The following is a 21,675-nucleotide window of genomic DNA, read 5'->3' as shown; positions in this document are numbered from 1 at the left end:
CTCATTTGAGAGTCATTAGATCAAAAAAGATCAATGGCTCTGATTTGTAAGCATGTGATACCATTGATCTTATTTGATAGATGAGGTGTCAAATTTCAATCTTGACACTGGTATCAAAGGATCCTACATCTCTCTCTCTCTATATATATATATATATATATATATATATATATATATATATGAGAACAAAATTTCTCGAGCAGCTTGAGATATATTTATCTTCGTCCATCCAAAAACTACGTCGTTTTATTTATTTATTTTCTTATATTAAATGATTTACCTTTGAATGGTTATGATTTCCTTTTTCTTTCTTTTCCTTTATTACTATTGATCCATCTTTGTACGGTTATGGTTTAGTAGTCGGAGATAAAATTATCTCAAACAATTTGAGAAATGATAAGCGCTTGACACCTAAAAACAAATCAAGTTAAAACACCAACGAAAGTACGAAACGTCTGAACCCATGTAACAAGAACTCAAGAAAATGCAAAAAAATAAACATAATAGGCAATAGCTCGCCGAAATAAAAAAATGAAATTACCAGACTACAAGAGGCTAAGAGGAAGCAGCTCCATCACTAGCAGTCAAACCTCAGATTTTTCCTTTTCCTTTCTACCCTTCTTTTTTTTCTTTTTCCTTTTTTTAAAGCTTTTTTCAAAGCTTTCAAAATCAGTCCCCCTTTCTTGCATCTCTCTGCTGTGATGAGAAGACCCACCTTCGAGCAATGTGCCAGATTGCGTGTTTGTAAAAGCTACCTCCATTTGATAGCTAGACTAAAATTAGAGATAGAGAGCAAAAATTTCACATAGGCTAGATGTTTGGAACAATTGTTTATAAATATATTTTAAATAAGCCACGAGAATGGTGAGAGGTTTGGCTAATTTATATTAAGTTGTGTGTTTAATTTCTACTTGTATTTGAAAAAAATGTTTTAATTTTTAGATAGTGCCAAATTATAATTTTAACCCGGGATAAATTATAATTAACTATATAATTATATATAATAAGTACAATTTATTGAAAGTGAGCTGGTGCCAAGGTACCAGCATGCACTAAAGTGGCTCCGCCACTGAGTTCGAGCATATCACCCAAATCATACATGAATTTAGAACACCAAATTAAACATAATTGAGATAAAAAGCATGCCTATCATGTCCATCTCAAATTGTTATCGTACAACCCCTAGTAATTGGCAAAAAAAATTAAAATATTACATATTTAATAAATAATTACGAATAAGTTACTGTTTCGAACCAATTTACGGATCTATTGCACTCATTCACGCTCAAATTAGGCGTGACTATTCACGCCTAAATTAGGAGTGAATCGTCTGATGTTGACACGTGTCACAAAAAGTTAATAGTTTAACCGAAAACTTCATAAGGCCACAACTTTTGATTCAGGTATCCAAATCAAGTAATTCTTTTTTTGATTCCACATACTTTTCGAGATCTACGCAATGACATCTCATTTGATATATATATATATATATATATATATATATATATATTGGTAATATCATTTGATATATTTTATCTGTTACAAACAAAGTTTACATTTGCAATAATGGTAGTATAAAGATGGCACCAAAGTAGATTAGTCCAGTGTTTTAAAACTCGAATCGGTCATTGAACCGGTCGAGGTACTGGGTCACTGGTTCAACCGGATTTACTGTTCACATATTAAAAATATAAAAATATTACTTATATTAATAAAAATTCATATAAGAAAACTAACAATGAGCTTCAAAAAAAAAATTGATTTTCAATGATAGCACATATTATATACTTCTAAGCTTCTAGCTCTAGACCATATCCTAGTATTGGATTAAAATTGCAATATAAGTTAAATGCACCTTTTGTGCTTGACATGATACGGATAAATTAAACCATGATAACAAATAGTATGTATGAAATATACACTAAGAAAAAAGTGTCACCGTTATCAATTATCATGATAACAAATAGTATGTGTAAGAACCTGCACCGTTAATTAAGGAAGTTAATTAATTAATTATGTGAAATTAGGAAATAATTTCATAATTGACCCTAATAATTATGATAAGGCTTAAATAATATTGGTCAGTGATTAATAATGCTGAAAGTCGCTTTTCTGACGAAAAGTGCAGATACCGATTATGCTACTCGGTATAAATGCGTATCGGTGAAGTATCTCAGAAAATTATGATAAGTGTGTATATTTCACTAGAATAATATATAGGACTTGTAAAACAAGTTTCAAGTTAAAATAATGAGAACTGGTGCCAGAACTGATACTGGCTATGGAAAAGTGTGTATCAGAAAGGTGCTGGGAAAAATAAAATAAAAATATGATAAATCTTGGAAAAACGGCTAGGTTTAGAATCCCAAATTTGAGATTAAAATGCTAAGCGTAACTATTATTGTTAATACTGTGTGATTAATTAAGTGGACCTATTTATATACTAGGGCACAATGCCTTAGGTCAGAATTCAAACACTCCCACGTAGAGTTTCTGGTGCTATTTGGAGCTGCCACCCTTCGTTACACTATTCCATTGCTTTCTTCTCTTGAAACCAACCAAGTCTTAGCCTTTTCTCTTGATTCTTCTTCTTCCATCTTGTGCACTTGAGAGTATACATTGTGAGTGAGTGCAAGTGGCGTCTTGCATTAGTGTGGGTAATAGACGTATTCCTGCATCTCTTTGGCCAGTAGATTAGTTATAACACACATGACATGATTATCTGCTGCATTGCACTATTTTGGAACTTATAATGTTTAACTGTTTTTGGAACTTATATTGCACATGTAAGTGAGCTTGGGGTGGAAGATCGTTGAGGACCCCTTGTCTTACTGAAATTTCTGTTCATAGATCTCACCCCACGTTTGGGGCGCTTATTTCAGGTTCATGTAACCCAGGGGTTGAGACCTCTAGCGGCAGGAGGCCGGAGCTTAGTTGATTGACATGTTTACTGATTATGCTGATGCACCTGCTTAGTGTTTATGCTTTTTCCATTATCATGCTGTTGGTATTGAGACTTGTTGGTTTTGTTGTCCATTTGGTGAGCATGAGGTTTGTCCATGCCACATTGACTTAACTTTATATTTTTAGATGCGAGTTGTATTAAGGTATCAGGATATTGTCCGGACTACGTTTTGTAGATCCGTGACTTAGATACTCACTTATTTATCTTTTGAGGTATTTCAGTTAGCTGTCTTTTGCAATTTACATACAGACGATATTTTTATGAGATTGATTAAGTAATCAACTTGGCTAAGTATAATGACGTCATAATTGAAAAAACAAGATATTCCGCATTTTATATTAAGCGTGGCTTAATACGATGACATGTCAACAAATCGAGTATACACGGGGTGTTATAGTGCAGCAGTGTTTGGACATCGAGATGTCTGTATCACGAGTAAGGCCAAGATTGCTGAGACGACGGGAACGAGTAGTTCCACTTCCTGGAAAGACAGGAAGTTTGCTAGAAAGGGCAGAGGGAAGCAGTTTGCGGCTAAGCAGGCGCCTGGTCAGTTCAAGAGGACTTCTTCGTAGCAGGGAGATTTTGCTAGGCCTCCTTCCACTCCTAGGTGCTTGGGGTGCGGAAAGGAGCATGCAGGACGTTGTGGGCAGCTGATCTGTTTTCAAAATATTTTCTCTTCTTTTTACTTATCATCGTAAATTCAACTTTATATTCACATTGGGGACAACAGTGTCATTTTTAGGAAAAGAGTAGCGCTAATATCGTCCATTTCAAAATAGCCACTAATTTCTCTTAACACATAAGACACCGGCACAGGCAGATAATTCCCAAAAATCGCAATCGAATTAGGGTTTTAGAGAGAGGGAGAGAGAGAGGTAGGGTTTTTGAATCGACCATGCCGAAGAACAAGGGAAAGGGAGGGAAGAACAGAAAGAGGGGTAAGAACGAAGCAGACGATGAGAAGAGAGAGCTAGTGTTCAAGGAGGACGGTCAGGAATACGCGCAGGTTCAACGCATGCTCGGTAACGGTCGTTGCGAGGCCTTGTGCATCGATAACACCAAGCGACTCTGCCACATCCGCGGCAAGATGCACAAGAAGGTGTGGATCGCCGCCGGCGACATTATCCTCGTTGGTCTTCGTGACTACCAAGACGACAAGGCTGACGTCATCCTTAAATACATGCCGGACGAGGCCAGACTCCTCAAGGCCTACAAAGAGCTACCGGAATCTTTCAGGATCAACGAGGGCATCGGCGGTGGCGTCGACGACGACGAGGACGGTGCTGGTAACGATTACATCGAGTTCGAGGATGAGGATATTGATAAAATTTAAGCTCTTTAGGGTTTCCAACTTTCCATTTCCCTTGCCTATACCCCCATTTTTTCTTTTTTTGTTAAAAAAATTTAAAATTACAATGTTATATGGTGATGAATGATATGTGTAATGTTTGGGAACTTTGTTGAGGTGTTATGGGTTTTTGTGTATTTTGACAACAAGTGGATGGTTAGTTTGAATTGAATACAGTGATACAGTTATCTTAGTTTATTTTTTTATGATTTTTTTATTTTTTGCTGTTTTAATTGTTGTTTGATGTAATAATGAGTGGTAGTATACCCCGAGTGTTGGTTTTTTATTGTGATGTGTTGTTTGATGAGAGAGAGAAAAAAAAAATAACCATGTGGATTCTTCGATGGTAGAAATGGGTATACTTTGATAGTGGTTTTAGCTCTTGGGGTTGGGATGAGGATGAAGATATCTGATTTAGTTTGATGTGTTGATCGATTGTATTGAGCCGAAAGAGGTGTTTGACCTATGTCATTGAAATTGTCTGTTTTTTTTTTGTTTTCATCATCGGATGAAGGATGTAATGTCATCAGGAAGTTTTTTTTTTTGTATGTAAGGGAAAACTATGTTATCAGGAAGTTTGGTTTAAATGTGTGGTGGTTTTGGAAGAGTGATGTTTGTGTTTTTTGGCAATAGCTTGTTATGTGAAATGTGTTGGCATATTTAGGTGTGATTGAGTCCCGTGATGATTGATATGGGATAAGTGAAGACTATATAAGTAGATGGATTCATGAATTCAATTCTTAAGGTTTTGGGTTGAGATATGATGTTGGGACCCACTTAATGTGGTTGATCTAGTTTGGCCCATTCATGATGATCCCCACAACACGCATTTCGTATCTTGTATGATGATATCATCATTGTTCCGTGGAATGATTTATAGGAGCGGTGTTTTAAAACTCGGCTCGGATTGGCCGGTTCGACCCGGGTCTCGGTGACCCAGTGAGTTCCCCGGTCTGAGCCGTCATTTGGATTGGTTCTGCAGTCAACCTGGTTTAAATCGGTTGACTCGGTCGAGACTCGATGACCTAGTTGACCCAGGTTAGATCGGTTGACCATCTTTTTTTTTGTAAAACTTTCTTTTTTAAATATTTTTGTTTGTTTGTTATGAACTCTTGAATTAAATCTTTTTCATATTTTGTAATAAATATGATTAAAAAGTAAAGTAAAAATAAGAAGGTATTTTGAATTAGTGCAGTTCGTTTATTTAATTTAGTTGTATCTTATAATGATCTAAAGAAGTTAAGTTGGATAAACTCTTATGGTCTCATCTGATAGAAACTTTCTTCTTAGTGTATATTTCATGCCTATTATTTGTTATCATGATTTAGTTTATTTGTGTTATGTCGAGGCACAAAAGGGGCATTTAGCTTACATTACAATTTTAATTCAATGTTAGAATAAGGTTTAGAGATAAGCCTAAAAGTATATAATATTTGTTATCATTGAGAACCAATTTATTTTTTGAAGCTCATTTGTAATTTTCTTATGTGAATTTTTAATATAAGTAATATGTTTATATTTTTTAATATGTGAATAGTAAATTCAATTGAACCATTGACCCAGTAACTCAATACCTTGATCGAGTCGATGATCGATCCGAGTTTTAAAACATTGGATAGGAGTCTTTAGTCTTGCAGTCTTTCATAGTTGCTGATGGATTATTTCCCGTCTTTGAAGCAAGCTGTTTATAGGCTAGTGGGTTGTCGGTTCAAAATATAATTGCAGAGGATTCGTTTAATGACCTCGGCAATGTTCATATGATCTACGGAATAGAATGTGAGTATAGGGATTTGTTTGTTATGTTTCACTTATTCTAGCGACTTAAGGGGATTGGTTGAAATCAGTTTTTAAAAATAATTTTGATTTTCAGAAAAAAAAAAAAAAAAACTTGTTTGTGAAGCTTGTTATGCAAAAAAAAAAAAAAAAAATTAAAAATTGGAATTTTTTTTATTTTTATAATTAAATTTAAAAAATATGTCTGGATTGTTTTTCTTTTTCTTTTTTGGTTTTTAACTTTAAAAAATATAAAAAATAATTTTTTTACAAAAAAATATTTAAGAATAAAAAATCAAAATATAATCAAGCAGGCCCTTAGGCTCAAGGGTGCTAAACAAGTCAGGGGCTTTTCGCTCCGCTCGTGAAGGTCTGAGCTTACATGTTTAAAATTGGTTATTGGCACAAGACTTGAACTTGTATAAAAGTTCGTTTAGTAAAAAGGCCTCAGATTTCAATTCAAGAGCTCGGCCTTAGAGCCTTTCAGGCCGACCTAATATATTATTTTTTTATTTTATTTTATATTTTTTTATACTGCTTGTAATAGCCCTCTCTTTCTCCTTAATCCATTTCATCTCATTTTATTGGTTAAACAAAGTTTTTGAATGATTTTGTTCTATCTTGTGTTGTTTTGATATAACTTGAATTTATAAATATTTATAGAATTACCAGTGTTGTTGATTATATATTCAGTTTGGATAAATTTTTATTGTCTTATTTTCTTAAAACAGGCTAACAGGCTAAATCAGGCTTTTATTTTTTTTGTAAATAAGTCAGGCCACAAGTCAGCAATTATTATATTTATAACAGGTAACACACTTGATCAGGCTGACACATTTAAGTACAGGCTTAGTCCTTTTAAGAGCAAAGCTCGGCTCGGCTCGTTAACACCCTTAGCTGAGATGGGGAAGGTTGACTGAATCTTTCGAAGATCTTGTTATGTGGCTGGTATATTTAAACAGATCTTTATGTTCATATGAACATGATTCCATCTTATATTTCGTGAGAGATGTCACTAGATTTTTTAAGGATAGTCATGCATGAATATATATAATGGAATATGTGTATTACTCTGATTTTATTTGTTTGATATATAATGGAATTTCATTCACAATGGGCAATGACTGATGGTCCTAATGGCTGAGAACTTATTGTTCCGAGTCTTGTGAAATAGAAGAAAAAAAAACAGATGCTAAGAGAACTGTGCCCCTTGTGTGGGTTCACTTATCAAAATTTCTATCAGCGTCTCAAACGTAAAAGATATATCTTGGAATTTTATTTCCCATTCTTTTGAGTGGTTGATCTTCGTCATCCATCGTCTGAATGTATTTATGGAGTTACTTCATGAATGTGGTGTGGGTGTAAATTGTAAACTGTGTATCTATGGTTAGTTAATGATAGTATTCCATACGTATTATAGCTTGCTATTCCCCGTAGGCCTTGTCTTACTGTTTATGTGGTAATGATAAGTCGTGAGCGGAGAATGTATAGTTTATTGGGTTCGCTTCTTCTGCAGTTATGTTACGACAGTTAAATTTGCAGTAAGTCCAATACGATGTTGTTTTTAGGCGAAAATCGTGATATTTTTATAATTTTAATTTATTTCAGAGTTATAATAATATTTATATTTATAAATTTTTAAGATTTTAATACCAAAACGATGTCGTTTTGGAAAAAATACAGATAACTTATATGCAGTGACTGCATAAATATTTTTCTCTATTTTATTATGTCTAAGTGCAGACCAGATTGCACTAAGCTATATATATATACACCGTTCTTAATGAGCAAGAATTTAAGCAGTAATGTATAATATTGTTGTAGTTCATTACTAGCAACTGCAAGGAGATGTACAGCATTGGTAACTGGCATGATTTTAAGCGAAAAAATATGACTGAGTGTAGAGTTATGCAACCAACGATTTCAGTTTTCTCCCGAGCATTGAATATCGTCCATTTTAGCATTATAAAGTCATGGGTGAATAGAAACAACATAAAATCATTTCTGTATCTGTGGACACAAACACTTGAGAGAGAGAAATCATAAAGAAGAAAGAGACACCAACATAGAGCCCACTCTTATTTTGTGTCTGATTGTTTGTGGCAGAAAAATAATTTCTACCACAAATGTAGAAATGATTTGACCTAGAAACAAAGATGCTTTTATTTTGAGCCTTAAATAAAAGCCAACTTCAAATGTTACGTTTATGCTTCAATTTAAACAAATTTGGAATAAAACGCTCCGCCTAATTCAAAGTTTCATTCACGCTGTGTCAAATTTGTTCATAAATACTATGTGCATCAACTGCTAAAGAATTATTTTACATTAGAAATAATTTAGTAAAAAAGAATTTACTGCCTATATGGTTCTATTATCTATATGATTCTATTCAATTCGAATTAGATAATTGAGTAGTCAATTATGGTTAATATCTCAAAAAGTCGTTTATAAATACATGAATCTAAAAAACAAAACACGGAAGACAGTAGATGTAGAAGCGATTATTTTCAACCAAAAACATACAAAATTGTTTAAGTTTGCCCACTCAATTGTATAATTCAAAAAAAAAAAAAAAAATGGCCAGCAGAGTCGGATACAGTTGGCTAAGGATTTGGTCCATATCATTTAAGTGCGTTGGTTCAAACCCTGCTGGCCAATATAAGATCTTTATTGGTAGGTGATATGTAATTCTTCTCGAAAATTTTCAAACAAGTTGTAGGGTCTTACCTTACCTAACTTTGATGGGATATAGGTGTCTTAAATATTTTGTATTAAAAAAAATGCCCATTATAGAATCAGTATGTATTTAAGGAGCGGTTAAATATTGACATTTGACAGAGAGAGAATAGTTTTACCTGAGTCTGAGGATCAAACTAAGAAGAAGAAACCGCGCAAGAACAAAAGATCTCGTAAGACTGAGCATCAAGACGGAGAGAATGGCAATGCAGAATATGTGGGTTGAGAGCGGGCAACAACCACAAACCGAAGAAGATGGTGATGATGAAGAAAGGGGAGATAAAAATGTGAAGAACGTTGTTACTGGAATTATTATTTATCGAGTCTGGAAATCATGCTTATTTTTATTTTTTATCTGGAAAGTGGGTTATAGAGATTAGTTTTGTAAAATTATTCTCATTCCGAGTAATATTTACAATTAACCAAACATAAAATCAGAAAACTTGAGTCAACATTCCTAATAATATTTTGACTTACCAAACAGCTTTTTGATAACATTTATGAAAAATTCACTTTCCTAACATATTCCCGGGAATTAACAAAAAAAATTCTCTCAATGCTTAAGATGCAAGTTTTAAAATTGATGAAGCACATCACAATTATACAAATGATGAGCACGGGAGATTATGGTACTGGAGTTTATATGAGAAAAAGGAAAATTATGATTTACTCATTCACATATTCCTATCAAAAGGGAAAATACAGAAAGACTTGAAGTACTTGACGTTCACGAGTTATTCCTCTAAACTACCATTCTGAGAACAATTTTTATTACTCAATAAGCTCCACATTTTCAGATTCTGCCACAACCTAAGGAATCCAAGTTCCATAGCTCGCCGACCACATTAGAAGAAAAATGCTTCCGCCACTTGAAGGTGAACCTGCTATTCAAACAAATTAGTTGGTACAGCTATGATTAAGCTTCTCTCATTCGTTTTAAAAGAGATAACTGACAATCAAAGCTATCACAATACGAAGGAAATAAGAGGGAAGAGAACAGTGCAATCCCATCTTAACAAAAAAATGTCAATGACCTAATATCCTTTTAATGAAGAATTTGCAGTAGCATCAAAACTCACAATGGAGACAGTATAAGAGGCATCTAACGGCAATTTATTGGTACATAGCATACTCCTAATTTGACACTCATCACACAATTGCTTTAAAGCAGCATACAATGTGTACATAGATACAGGATCAGAATCTCCAGGAATCAGGATACAGGAACAGAACAGCAAGTAAAGGTGACTATGGCATGAATCACCGGGAATGAATCAACCAAAAATGAGTCACTCATGCCAACATGAAATTTTAAAGCTGTAGAAAGCCAAAGCAAAGCTCAGGTCTTTTGTGTAATTTTTTTCTGCCTTGATATGGTGCTTTCATTCGATTTTATATAAGGATCCCTCTTCCACTCAACATTTATCATCACAAAAAGTTAGAACCCGACAATTGAATCACTTGCTCAAGCCACTAATTTGACATTCTATTGAATTTCTTTCATAATATATATATATATATATATATATATATATATATATATATATATATATGAGGCTGGATCCTTTGACACCTCATCTGAGAGCCGTTAGATCAAAAAAGATCAACGACTCTGATTTATAAGCATGTGATACCATTGATCTTTTTTGATCTAATAGCTCTCAGATGAAGTGTCAAACTTCAAATTTGACACCGGTGTCAAAGGATCCTGCCTCTTTTATATATATATATATATATATATATATATATCAGTGCAATTACTAGTCATTTAACATATTCAACCCCCCTTACTGTGGCTTGAGCAAACTGCAAAGGGCAATTCCGCTCCCGTTTGTTCCAAACAAGAAAAAATCATAAGTTTCATTCAGTATAATATCACTTAACCTATTTTTAGATATCTAATTGTGGGTAAAATAGACTGAAATGAGATAAAATAGAAGTATAGAACGGAATTATCATTCCATTGTATGGATATTTTATGATAGAAAGGAGGAAAGTTTCCATTCTATTGTTTGTGAAGTAAACAGATTAATAAATAATAACTTGGTTACATCTTATACCCAAATTGAGAGAGAAGAAAAACTAAGGATTAAGAGTCCAATAAAGTAAATTAATCTGTAAAGTGCACAAGTCCATCCATCCTTAATCAAAATTATATTGTGATCTTAACTTCTGCATTTTGCAAACAAGCTTAATTTTACAAAACCCCCTCTATACTAATCGAGTCGTACTCTCACTCTGTTTTAGTCTCTCTCGAATAGTATCGAATTATGATTCAATTTTTTTTTCTAAACAATTAAATCCAAGAAGTTGTATTTGGTCAATCAAACCCCACCCTTTTTTGTTTGCCCACTACTCCACTACGTATTCTACGTTAAGAAGCTCGGTCTAAGTCATCTCCCTCCAAATCCAGGATATGGAGACATTCAAAGGACGGATTTGACCACTCTAAATATTACGCGTTCCATGATGGTCATGGCCACACCACAGATGAATGTTGGGATCTTCGAGATGTTATTGAAAAACATATCCTTAATTTAATCTAAATTATGTTGTGATCTTAACTTCTGCATTTTGCAAACAAGCTTACTTTAGAGAATATTTCTCCAAAAAATAAATAAATGTAATTAATAGAATAAGATGCAATATATTTCATAAATTCCCATTTCATTCCATCCTATTCTAAACAATTTAAACAACAACAACTAATATCCATTCCATTCTATTACATTTCCCTCCATTTCATCTCTTTCTATCAATTCAAACATAATCCTAAAAACAAAAACATGTACTGACCAAACCTGCGATCATCTAATCTTCTCTGATCCACTGATCTTGTTAGCTGCTTCTCTGACCTTATCAATATAACCCTCAATGGGAGGAGTGAGAGTGGCCATAAAACGATTCGCAGGAAAAGGGGTCAAGTCAGGTACCAAAGCAGCTTCTTTCAAATGCTGAGGCAATGCTTCAATGGCCTCTTTCTTCAACCTCAAAAGCGTCGATTCCGCAGCTTGTCTCGCTCTATGCTTCCTCATCATAACCCTACTATACTCCTTCGCCAACCTCCTTCCATCCTCCACCGTTAACTCATACTTCGGAAGCTTCTCCGCCTCCACCAAACCCAGCGTAATCAGGTCCAAACCCGGTGTCCCAATAATCGTGGGTTTCTCCGAAACCTTAAACTTGTTGTTTTTTTTCTTCATCATCTCAATTTCTCGCTGCCGCTCCTTGCTCATCAACCCCAATTTCTCGCGCTCCGATTCTCGCTCGCGTTGGTTCTTGGTGAGGTAGCGAACTGGTGTTGGTGCGTTGAGGCATTGCTCGTAGAGGAGCTCGCGCTCTTGCCTCTCGCGCGACCCGACTGGGGGTCCGGATTTGGAATCGGATCCGGCTTTCTTGACTGTGATCTTCGAACGTTTCAGCGACTGACCCGCTTTGATCTTCGCCTTCCCTTTCGCTGTGCCGCTAACGGAGCACCGTTGGATGAGGTTGTGACCCGAATGAGATGAAGTTGGTGAATGCAATAAAGGTTTCAGCTTTATGAGGCGCAGCATTTTTGGGGTGATGGGTCGGTGTCGTTTTGTTCTCTCGTGCCTCAAAACGTTGGAGCTTTGAAGTGGTGAAGTGATTCTGGTTTTCTGCAAGTGGAAAATAAGAAGGTAGGGCAAGACAAGAGGAGAGTGATGAATTCAATGGGCCGGGCTATTGGAGAATAATTCAATGGGCTGGCCCAGATATTGGCCCAAGTTTGAAGGAGAAGACAAGTCGTACATTCATGATACAGAAATTGAGATGTGGATTTTGAAGATAGGGAAGTAGCCAATGAGAATGCAAGGTTCATCCAGGTGTCAAGTTGTTGAAATCAGTGTCCCAAATCATAGTATAATGGATAACAAGTCAATAAACAACATGAGTTTCTCTTATTTTTATTTTTCATAAAAAAAAGTTAAATAAAAATAAATATCTATTGAGTTTGAAGTAATCTAAGTAGCAACAAAGTCAGACCAACCAAAGTGCTAAAAAAATTTATTTGGAGATAGGCTTATAGGTATCACACTCTTCACATTTCTCAAAGATAACAATAAAAAATGGCAGCGGTAGCAGCCACCGTGCTCCTCCCTCCTAGGATTCCGACCACCACCAACGTTACCCGCTGCTCTGCTTTGCCTTGTCTCCCTCCTCGCCTCTCCACCGCCACCCCTGTGTTTTCACCTTCCCTCAAACACTTTTCAGGTATTCTCTTTTTTCTTCTTAGTCTTAATCTTCAAATCTTCCTTTTTTTTTTCTTTTGCAGGGATAAAATCTTGAATTTATGCCCAAAAAGTTGCAAACTTGGTGACTTAAAAACAATGGGGTGTAAAGTTTTCAATTAGCTTTGGTTTGAGTTATATAAACTGATAAAGTATGTTGCTTTATTATTATTTTTCACAGAAATATTAACTTGAAACCATAGTAAGTATGATTGATTTTTACATTGTTGTGTTTTTTATTTGAAATGTGAGTTCATTAATATGTTGCTGTCTAACTGTAATATCTTTTTTACTCATGGAACAATATGTGGGAATGAGAATTAAGGCAATCTTCATTTCCACCCCCATTTCCTTTTGTGTTTATTTTTCTCCGTTATTATCTAAATTCTTACGATTGGATTTCTAAAGTGTGAGTGGTTTAACTTAAGTGAGAGATCGGGTTGTCATGTGCCTTATTTGAACTTATTCCATGTTTCTTGACTATGTTCTAGGTGATGCTCATTGTCTTGCTAAGTAACTAAAAGATGTTTGCATTTTGAAATTTAGAGTGGTAAACATCATTAATAGTGGATACTTTTGTTGGCCAAATGCAAAGTCTAATCCAGAAAATTTAGTGAGTTTCTACAATGTCAATCGGGCAAGGGACTATTAATGCCCACCAAAGATTAGTGCTTCTCTTAAGAGTTTTATACACTTAGCAACAATAATATGATTTAAAACCAATAACATACTTTGCCTAAATTAAGCCTTCTGTGTCTGTAATTCTAATGTTTGTTGTGTTTTTAATGTTTAAGTTTTTTAGCTCAGTCGTATTGTTTATTTTATGTGTTTCTTTTTACTTGTCTTTTCATAATTCTAAATTAGTTTCTTGTTTCCTCCCCTTCAGAGTCCAGAAAATCTTCTCTGCTTCAGACCAGAGCTTCCTCAGAGGAAACATCTACTTCTGTAGATGCTAATGAGTTGTTCACAGATTTGAAGGAAAAGGCAAGAAGTTTACTAATTGGCTAATTTCAACAATTTGGTTTTGTCCTGAACTTCCTTTTGGAAAATCCATGATCTTGCAATTCCAATAATCCCTTTGGCGATCTTTGTTTTAATGTTTTAACCAAGTGGAAATAATATTCTCCATTTATCATAATCAGTGGGATGCTGTTGAAAACAAGTCCACAGTACTTCTCTATGGTGGTGGTGCTTTAGTTGCTGTTTGGCTATCTTCAATTCTTGTGGGTGCCATCAACTCAGTTCCCTTGGTAAGCCGTCACACTTGTTGAATATAATTCACTTTTACATATAGGTAGAGCCATCAGCTAGCATGCATCTATGCTTGAGTTTTCATACTATAGAAAGCTTGGTGACCCAATCTGAAATAATTTTATTTATGTTTCAGCTTCCAAAGATTATGGAGTTGGTAGGGCTAGGGTACACTGGATGGTTTGTCTACCGATACCTTCTGTTCAAGGTACGTAAAATACACCATCAATACTTTACTACTTAAGAATCTAACACGTTTTGTTTTGTTGACATAAGTGGTGGTTGTGTATATCAAGGCTTGAGATTCCATTGATGTTTTATTTGTGTGTGTGTGGGGTTCTAAGATGTTTTGTTTGTGGGTAAATGAGCAATACTCAAAAGTGATGGAGTGATCAATTAGCTTTACGGAGGGCGAGCCTTGGAATAGAGGTGAGGTTGCTCTTTGTGTCTGAGGTTTGAATCTAGGAAATAGACTCTTTGCAAAAAGGCAAGGGTAAAGCCGACTCTCACCCCTACCCTTGCAAGTCGAGAAGCTTTGTGTATTGGAATTTTCCCTTTTCAGTCAGGCCATGCCAAAATTTCCGTGTGAATTTTTTTCCAATTGGATCTACTTATTCTATTCTACTTGTGCAATCAGAATTCTTACTTTTGTTGGCTAATCATGCGCCTTAAACACTATATCTCTGTAAGTAATATAAGTGTACTTCTACACAGTCTAGCAGGAAGGAGCTAGCTACAGATATTGAGGCACTGAAGAAGAAAATTGCTGGAACTGAATAGAACGAACGGTATTGGCAGGTACCAAGTGAAGTTAATCTTCCTTGAACATCATTTGTTTTTGTTTCGCTGTATCTCTTGTATAAGAGTCATATGTATCGTTTGATGTAGAATAGAATTCCTCTCAACCTCGATTTCTCTTGTATTATCAACCCCATTTCGTTGTTAAAATAATGTAGCAAATTATATGTATGTGGCTCTCAATGGAAAAACCATTACCTTTTTACTTCTTCCATATATTAGAAATTTAGGGAAAGTAATATATGATTATAGAACACCGAAATGTAACATGATTCGTGTTAGGTGAAGGCCATATATTAATGGTTTTATTCACTAGTTCGATCTTTATCACTCCATTTTATAAATAAATAATGAAATATTATGAAATTTTTTAGTATAGATAGGCAGAACCTATGTATTGTTCACCCTTCAAATTTATTAGGTTCTTGTATGAGAGGGCATGTTGGAGAAATATAATATAAAATCATTAATATGATTTTCAGCTAATAATTTAAGTTTTTGAATTGAATTGACACTTTGCACTTCCAACCAATTGCCTCCGTGTGTTGGCCATGTTAGGTTGGAAGATCTAGAAAAGTTAAATCTTCTCTCCAAGTAATACACTTTCGAATGAGAAACAATTTCAATTAGGAATGAAGATAAGACCTAACCTTTATATATCTACACAATGTCAATCCCCACGAATCCTCCTATCACGAGCTACTACTACTAAGAAAACAGGCCTACACTAATTGAATATTCTAGGCTTTGTGCATATCCTAAATCCTTGCAAAGCATGTCCTTCATAAGGTATTATTAATTCAGACTAGCACGTTGAATTATTTGATCCAAAATAAGTCGAAAGTTGCCAATTTTCACGCATTTGAACTTACTGTGTAGTTGAAGCGGAAACAGTTATTGTTTATATGTGTACTTTACAAAGATGAATATGAAAACATCATTGACCACCAAACATTTGGATTAACCGGTAAAAGGTGGTTCTGGTTTAACTAGTGATCTCGAGTTCAGATCCTTAAAAATGCATTAAAATTTGGTAAGGAGAGTTTCGCTAACAAGAATAAAATTTAAACAAATTATTTACAATATAGTATAGCTATGATAATAACAACATAATTATTAAGTCTAGGATGATTTTAACATTTGCCTGCATAATTGTAGGCAAGAAAAAGGTTAAGTCATCAAATTTAATATTATGCCGGTTCATTTATTTCGGGAAGTCAGCATAGTTTGTTATTTTAATTTAGATAATTATATAATAGGAAGAATAATTTTGTGGCTCTAGTGTAAAATTAAAAAGTCTTATTCCAAAATTCAGCTTGCTATATTTCCCGAAGTTGTTTTTGGGAATGGTTCACCAACTGACATGGAAATTGGAAATCATTAAGGACACTCAATGTAATAAAATAAATTGGAATTGAACAAAGAAAAAGAGAATAGAAAACCAACACACTTGTGGGCTTGTGGCAAATAAAAGGCAAACGCATAGCTACTAAACAAATAAAAACAACAACAACATGGCAACTTAGTTGGCGCTAAGCAACTTAGCAGGTGGGGGAGAGATAATGTGTTCGATCCTCTTCAGTATCATCTTTACGAGAAATTTAAAGTCTTAATTCTGGGACTTGGCTTCGAATGTTGCAAAATGATGAACCGATTGGAATATTTAAAAAAAAAACGCAAATGCATCTGTGTTGTTGTACGAATCCAACTTCGGAGGTTAAGCATTTTTGGTAATTTTAATTTACTGGCCATATTAAAAGTCTCACATTTTAATTAACAACGTATATAATCTAACAAATATTTCAAAAAAAAAATTCCTTCATTTTTGTGTTTTAGCATTCCAACTATTAAAGGTTAAAATTACATAAATTTAGGCTCACCAAATATATTTTTGTAAAACTAATTCTTACATTCTTTAAAAAAAAAAACTAGGGTATTTAATAGCTAATTGAGAATCTTGATGAAGCACTTAAAATTAGTTTAGTTCATGTTTAGGCTTCAAACCTCACTGCTTCAACAAATGACAACAATGATAGTGACCAACTAATTTGCCGCTCTAGAGAATTCTTAGCCTAAAATAAGGATTTGATAATTGGATGTGCATAGCTTCCGCACCTCATATGGGGACTACTACACCTAAGTCCTCGTTGGCAAAGGTGATGACCAACTCATTCTTTTCCCCTTTATCTCTTTGACCAACTCTAAATAGAGCATGAAAGAAGAACCAAAAACAACGTAACCAAAATAAATATACCCTCTTATTGTTGAAGAATCCATTAATTAATAATGACAAGAAGTCAATAACAAATTAATACCCATCATCATCATCATCATAGGCATCAGCAACTCTGAAAGGTTCCTTACCCTTTTCATGTGTTGACCAATGTCATTAGAAAAAAAAAGAACATTTTAACTCATATTTCATCACCTCATGTCCCCACATCCCTTATTCTTCCACATATAACCCTCATTTCTAGGCACAATAAACTCCACTTGGATCTGGACGAATATATAACACTAGTTGAAGGATTCAGACCTGTGATCTCATTTTGGAACCTAATCATTTGTATAATAAGGTGGTAAAGGTTTACCTTCCCAACCAAACCCATTAAGTGCCTACACTTCATTACATTATTATTCTTCTGCAAAGACTTGTCTGAAGAAGGAATCTGATTGTGGGGTGGCATTTGTGTTATATAAGAAGCTCTTGTATAAAGATTGAAGAGAAAGAAAGGCCAAGTGTCCTTAACTTCAACATTTGTCTCTCTACAATCAAATCAGAAGAAAAGAAAACCAAGTTTGTGGTGAGAAAACTTGGTTTTCCACTGATGAGTGGTGAAAATATTGTGTCATAGAAGGCTTAAATGGGTTTGGTTCATAGATGGGTTTCCATGAAAGCCATTCAAGAATTCAACATTAAAGACAGAAGAAGAAGGCTTTTGGGGTGACTTTCATGGGGCTCAACAAATGGTGGCAAGTACTTACATGGGTGATTGTCTCTTTGTTATTATCATCTTTTGTTGAATGTTCACAATTACATACTTTTGACCATGAATCATTGGATGCCTTTCTATGCAAGCATGCAAAGAAAGAGATAGAAAAGCCTAGAACAGGTGCATTCTACAATATTTCCCTTCCTGCTAACTTCACAGGCATTGAAGTTTCAGTTGTTAGATTGCGCACTGTCTCTTTGTGGTTAAGAGGAGTGAATTATAGTTACTTCAATCTTCCACCACGGATTATACCACAGCCTAATAGGAAGAGAATGAGTATATTGTATGAAAACTTGGGCAATTGGTCTTCTCATTACTATAGTGTGCCTAACTACACAATGGTGGCTCCAGTTTTTGGTTTTATGGCTTACAGTTCTTCAGAAACAACATTGACAGAATGTGAGAAGATGAACTTTATCATCCAAGGGGACCCCATCACAATTCAATTTCCTCAAGTTGGTTCACATGAGAAAAATAATACACCAATTTGTGCCAAGTTTAGTGGTGATGGTTCTGTGGAATTCAACAACATGACTGAACCATATGTGTGTGAAGCACAAAGCCAAGGGCACTACACTCTTGTAATTCCATCTCCAAAAGAAGTTCATAACACCAGGGGTCAGAGCAAGAGATTTACCATATGGTGGGTGTTAGGCTTTGTAATAGGTTTTGTTGGGTTGGTCATATTGGCTTTGGTTTTGCTAGCTTTAGTTAAAGCAGAAAAGAGGAGAAGAATAAGAAAAATGGAGAGAAATTCAGAAGGAGGTGAGCCTTTTGATACATTTTGGATTGGAGAAACTAAATTGCCATTAGCTCCAATGATTAGAACCCAACCAAATCTTGAGAACGATGAGGTTATTCCTTATTAGTTGTTGGTGGTCCACTTTCCTTCTTTCTCTCTTTTGTAGTATTAACTTCATGCAAATGAATCAGTACACAAATGTTGTTTTTTTTCAACTTGATCAGTCCTTACCAGCAAAATAAAAGTGTTCATTACAGCAAAAAAAAAAAAAAAAATTGCTTATATATATAACTATATACTCATCAACTTGTGTCTGAATGACACTGTTGTCTTGTTTTGTTTTCATTTGAATTTCTTGATTAGGATTATATGAAACTTTATTTGTTGTTTTCTGTTGTCCATTTCTGCGCAGGTTGGTTATTACTAACTATAAATAAATACAAACAGTGGTTATTGCATCATGCATGACGGCAAACTTGGCTCTTCTAAGCATTACATTTGTTTAATTTTTTATTTTTTATTTTTTTTAATAAAATAAAGTGATACTCTATGCTTGGCTGCGCTGGACACTCATACTAACCCTTTAAGTATAATATTTACTTGGAAGAATTTCTTAGAAACTAGGAGTTTTAAAAGAAGTCTCCTCCACCAAGATTGCTACATCTGTTCTCACAAAGAACTACAGCTTGTGAAGCTTTGTCATTGTCTTTCACACCATAATGTATTCATAAATTGACAGACTTGCCAAACTGCCAATTATTTTTTATGTTTGATCTGAAAGGAATCTTTGTATGAATTTCAAATCAGAACATTGGAAGTTGGAACATACTCATAAAACAATATTTCTAGGAAGAGTGTTTTTCAACAAGTAAAGAATTATTTCAACCCAAAAATTTAAATTGTTAAGTAAGGCACTATTAATGATTTTGTATTTTTTTAACACGCATAATATTTTTTTAACACGCATAGACTCCTCGTACCAGTGCTAAGAAAAAATGAGAGATGGAGAAAATAAGCAAATTAATCTACTCTAGTATACTATATACAATCAAAAAAAGTTTCTAGTAACATTTTTTGTGTACCTCCAAGATAAAATTATTTCTACTCTGACTTTGAATTGCTCTATTTGAAGCGTAGCATGGGTAAAAGGGCTTAACACAGTGAAGGGTGAAGTTGCAAAGTTAGGCCCATGTGTATAGTCAGATCCAAATGACTAGAGATATGGGCTCAAGAAATGACAATCCAAAAGCCTGAGCTGCCATGTTAAATATGAAAATAACATATATGAAATTTTATTAGTGGCTGGAAGCCTGATACGCTTCTAAAATGGGCCTCTAAGATTGCAATAAATAAGCAAATTTCTTTTTCTTCTTTCTCAAAAACGTTGTTTAATAAATTCTACCTTCTAAAAACAAGTCAAATTATAGCACAGGATTGCTGACAAAGTATTAAGACATGTTTATGTGTATTTCACCATTATTTACCAGTACCACCTCAACAAAAATACCCAAATGCCTAAAAAGAAGTAATTTGGGTCAATCGTATAAACTTTTACACTCTACTTAGTTTTATCCAAATAAAAGGAAGCACTCCTATAAAACCAAAAAAAAAAAAAAAATTGACTCTGAGAAGTTCTATTTTTTATCTGTTGCTCGGTAACGAGGTTATAAGTGAGAAAGTAAAAGATTATTAATTAATTGGTTTAAAATATTTATATTATTTACCTGAATAAATTGTTACAGCGATCACTTACTCTAAGGAGACGTTTGGTACCGGTTTTCTTAAAAAATTGATAGGCAAATTCAACAGAGATTTGAAGATTACAGTGTTTGGTAGAAGATTAAAAAAAATTATGCCATCTATATTGAATACCCAGGCAAAGTAAATCATGTGAAAAATTACAGCAATCGCAGTGTGCTTGATACCCATATCATGAGTGGTATTTCATGGTTGCCTAGGAAAGAAAAAAATGTGTATGAAGATATTGTCCAAATTGCCCCTGATTTACTGTTTTTATTTTGCAGTTTCAAAATTTACAATGCCAACTTTCGTAATTTATACCAATTATCCCATTAATATTTTACTTTTTACCGAACATAGATTTTGAAAACTTACTTAATTTTCCCGGTAATATTTCATCCTACCAAACAACTTTTTATCAACTTTATCAGTAAACTTATTTTTTATTATTTTTCCAGTAATTATATTTACCTGGTTAAAAAAAATAATAAAGTTTAAAACTGATTGTGATTATAGAAATTTTTATCTTAAAATTTATTTTAAACCTCAAGCTAAAAATAAGTTCTTTGGTAAAATAACTTTCGTAAACTCTGTTAATTAAAATTACTATAAAAGGTATTAGAAACCTCTATGATTTGGATGAACACAAACATGATAAGAAATGATAAAGTCTTAAAGATTAAGATTTTAAAGAAAAAAATAAATTTTAAGAATAATTTATTTATTCTCCTTGATGACGTTCTCAACATTTTGCAGGGAGGAGGAGATGGAATGATTTGTCAAAAACATAGAGAGTAAAATTTGTAAATATAATTTCAAAATAAAGATATAATTGAAAAAAAAAATACAAGAACAAAAAAAAAAAAAAAAAAACTTAGCGTATATCTTAAAAAAAAAATATCTCGGGAGCTTCTAACTTTTTCTTATTTTATTCATTATAAAAAATATTTTAAAACTTGCGTATATCTTTTAAAAACTTTTTTTAACAGAATAAAAGTTTTTAAAAAAAATCCGTCAAATACTTTAAGTTAGGGGTGGCAATTTGGGTTGACCTCCCGACCCGCCCCGCCCCGCCACCA

At 34.0% G+C, this 21,675-nt stretch overlaps 4 protein-coding genes across 7 annotated transcripts; 3 read left to right on the top strand and 1 right to left on the bottom strand.

Annotated features, from left to right (window-relative positions):
* Positions 1 to 3,760: 3,760 nt before the first annotated feature.
* Positions 3,761 to 4,510, top strand: LOC133295078 (eukaryotic translation initiation factor 1A-like). The gene has a single exon (XM_061493869.1). The coding sequence runs from the start codon at positions 3,861 to 3,863 to the stop codon at positions 4,296 to 4,298; it is 438 nt and encodes a 145-aa protein (XP_061349853.1). The 5' UTR covers positions 3,761 to 3,860; the 3' UTR covers positions 4,299 to 4,510.
* Positions 4,511 to 9,460: 4,950 nt separating this feature from the next.
* Positions 9,461 to 12,455, bottom strand: LOC133295076 (uncharacterized). 3 transcript variants are annotated; one of them, XM_061493863.1, is made up of 2 exons: positions 11,619 to 12,455; positions 9,461 to 9,703 (listed from the first exon to the last, which is right to left on the bottom strand). In XM_061493863.1, the coding sequence occupies exon 1, from the start codon at positions 12,374 to 12,376 to the stop codon at positions 11,630 to 11,632; it is 747 nt and encodes a 248-aa protein (XP_061349847.1). In that variant the 5' UTR covers positions 12,377 to 12,455; the 3' UTR covers positions 9,461 to 9,703; positions 11,619 to 11,629. The 3 variants fall into 3 exon arrangements, with proteins under 3 accessions (XP_061349847.1, XP_061349849.1, XP_061349848.1); XM_061493865.1 differs by having other exon boundaries at positions 9,461 to 9,706; positions 11,624 to 12,455; XM_061493864.1 differs by having other exon boundaries at positions 11,624 to 12,455.
* Positions 12,456 to 12,798: 343 nt separating this feature from the next.
* On the top strand, positions 12,799 to 15,324 carry LOC133295077 (protein CURVATURE THYLAKOID 1A, chloroplastic). 2 transcript variants are annotated; one of them, XM_061493868.1, is made up of 5 exons: positions 12,799 to 13,024; positions 13,937 to 14,056; positions 14,215 to 14,322; positions 14,460 to 14,531; positions 15,038 to 15,324. In XM_061493868.1, the coding sequence occupies exons 1-5, from the start codon at positions 12,911 to 12,913 to the stop codon at positions 15,101 to 15,103; spliced, it is 480 nt and encodes a 159-aa protein (XP_061349852.1). In that variant the 5' UTR covers positions 12,799 to 12,910; the 3' UTR covers positions 15,104 to 15,324. The 2 variants fall into 2 exon arrangements, with proteins under 2 accessions (XP_061349852.1, XP_061349851.1); XM_061493867.1 differs by having other exon boundaries at positions 12,802 to 13,055; positions 13,959 to 14,056.
* Positions 15,325 to 18,386: 3,062 nt separating this feature from the next.
* On the top strand, positions 18,387 to 18,983 carry LOC133295097 (uncharacterized). Its single transcript, XM_061493893.1, has one exon. The coding sequence runs from the start codon at positions 18,387 to 18,389 to the stop codon at positions 18,981 to 18,983; it is 597 nt and encodes a 198-aa protein (XP_061349877.1).
* Positions 18,984 to 21,675: the final 2,692 nt, after the last annotated feature.

The sequence above is a fragment of the Gastrolobium bilobum genome, unplaced genomic scaffold, assembly GCF_033153095.1.
Source record: "Gastrolobium bilobum isolate Gb01-03AN ecotype WA unplaced genomic scaffold, APGP_CSIRO_Gbil_v1 utg913, whole genome shotgun sequence".
Taxonomy (NCBI): domain Eukaryota; kingdom Viridiplantae; phylum Streptophyta; class Magnoliopsida; order Fabales; family Fabaceae; genus Gastrolobium; species Gastrolobium bilobum.
Note: the sequence above shows the minus strand (reverse complement) of the source record. Positions and strands in the feature narration are given on the sequence as shown.

What these genes read in the sequence shown, in the direction of transcription:
- LOC133295078 (XM_061493869.1), top strand. Translation starts at nt 3,861, where the DNA reads ATGCCGAAGAACAAGGGAAAGGGAGGGAAGAACAGAAAGAGGGGTAAG.
- LOC133295076 (XM_061493863.1), bottom strand. Translation starts at nt 12,376, where the DNA reads ATGCTGCGCCTCATAAAGCTGAAACCTTTATTGCATTCACCAACTTCA.
- LOC133295077 (XM_061493867.1), top strand. Translation starts at nt 12,911, where the DNA reads ATGGCAGCGGTAGCAGCCACCGTGCTCCTCCCTCCTAGGATTCCGACC. An exon ending in TCACAGATTTGAAGGAAAAG is followed by an intron (nt 14,057 to 14,214) that starts GCAAGAAGTTTA and finishes TATCATAATCAG; the next exon opens with TGGGATGCTGTTGAAAACAA. An exon ending in CCATCAACTCAGTTCCCTTG is followed by an intron (nt 14,323 to 14,459) that starts GTAAGCCGTCAC and finishes TTTATGTTTCAG; the next exon opens with CTTCCAAAGATTATGGAGTT.
- LOC133295097 (XM_061493893.1), top strand. Translation starts at nt 18,387, where the DNA reads ATGAGTATATTGTATGAAAACTTGGGCAATTGGTCTTCTCATTACTAT.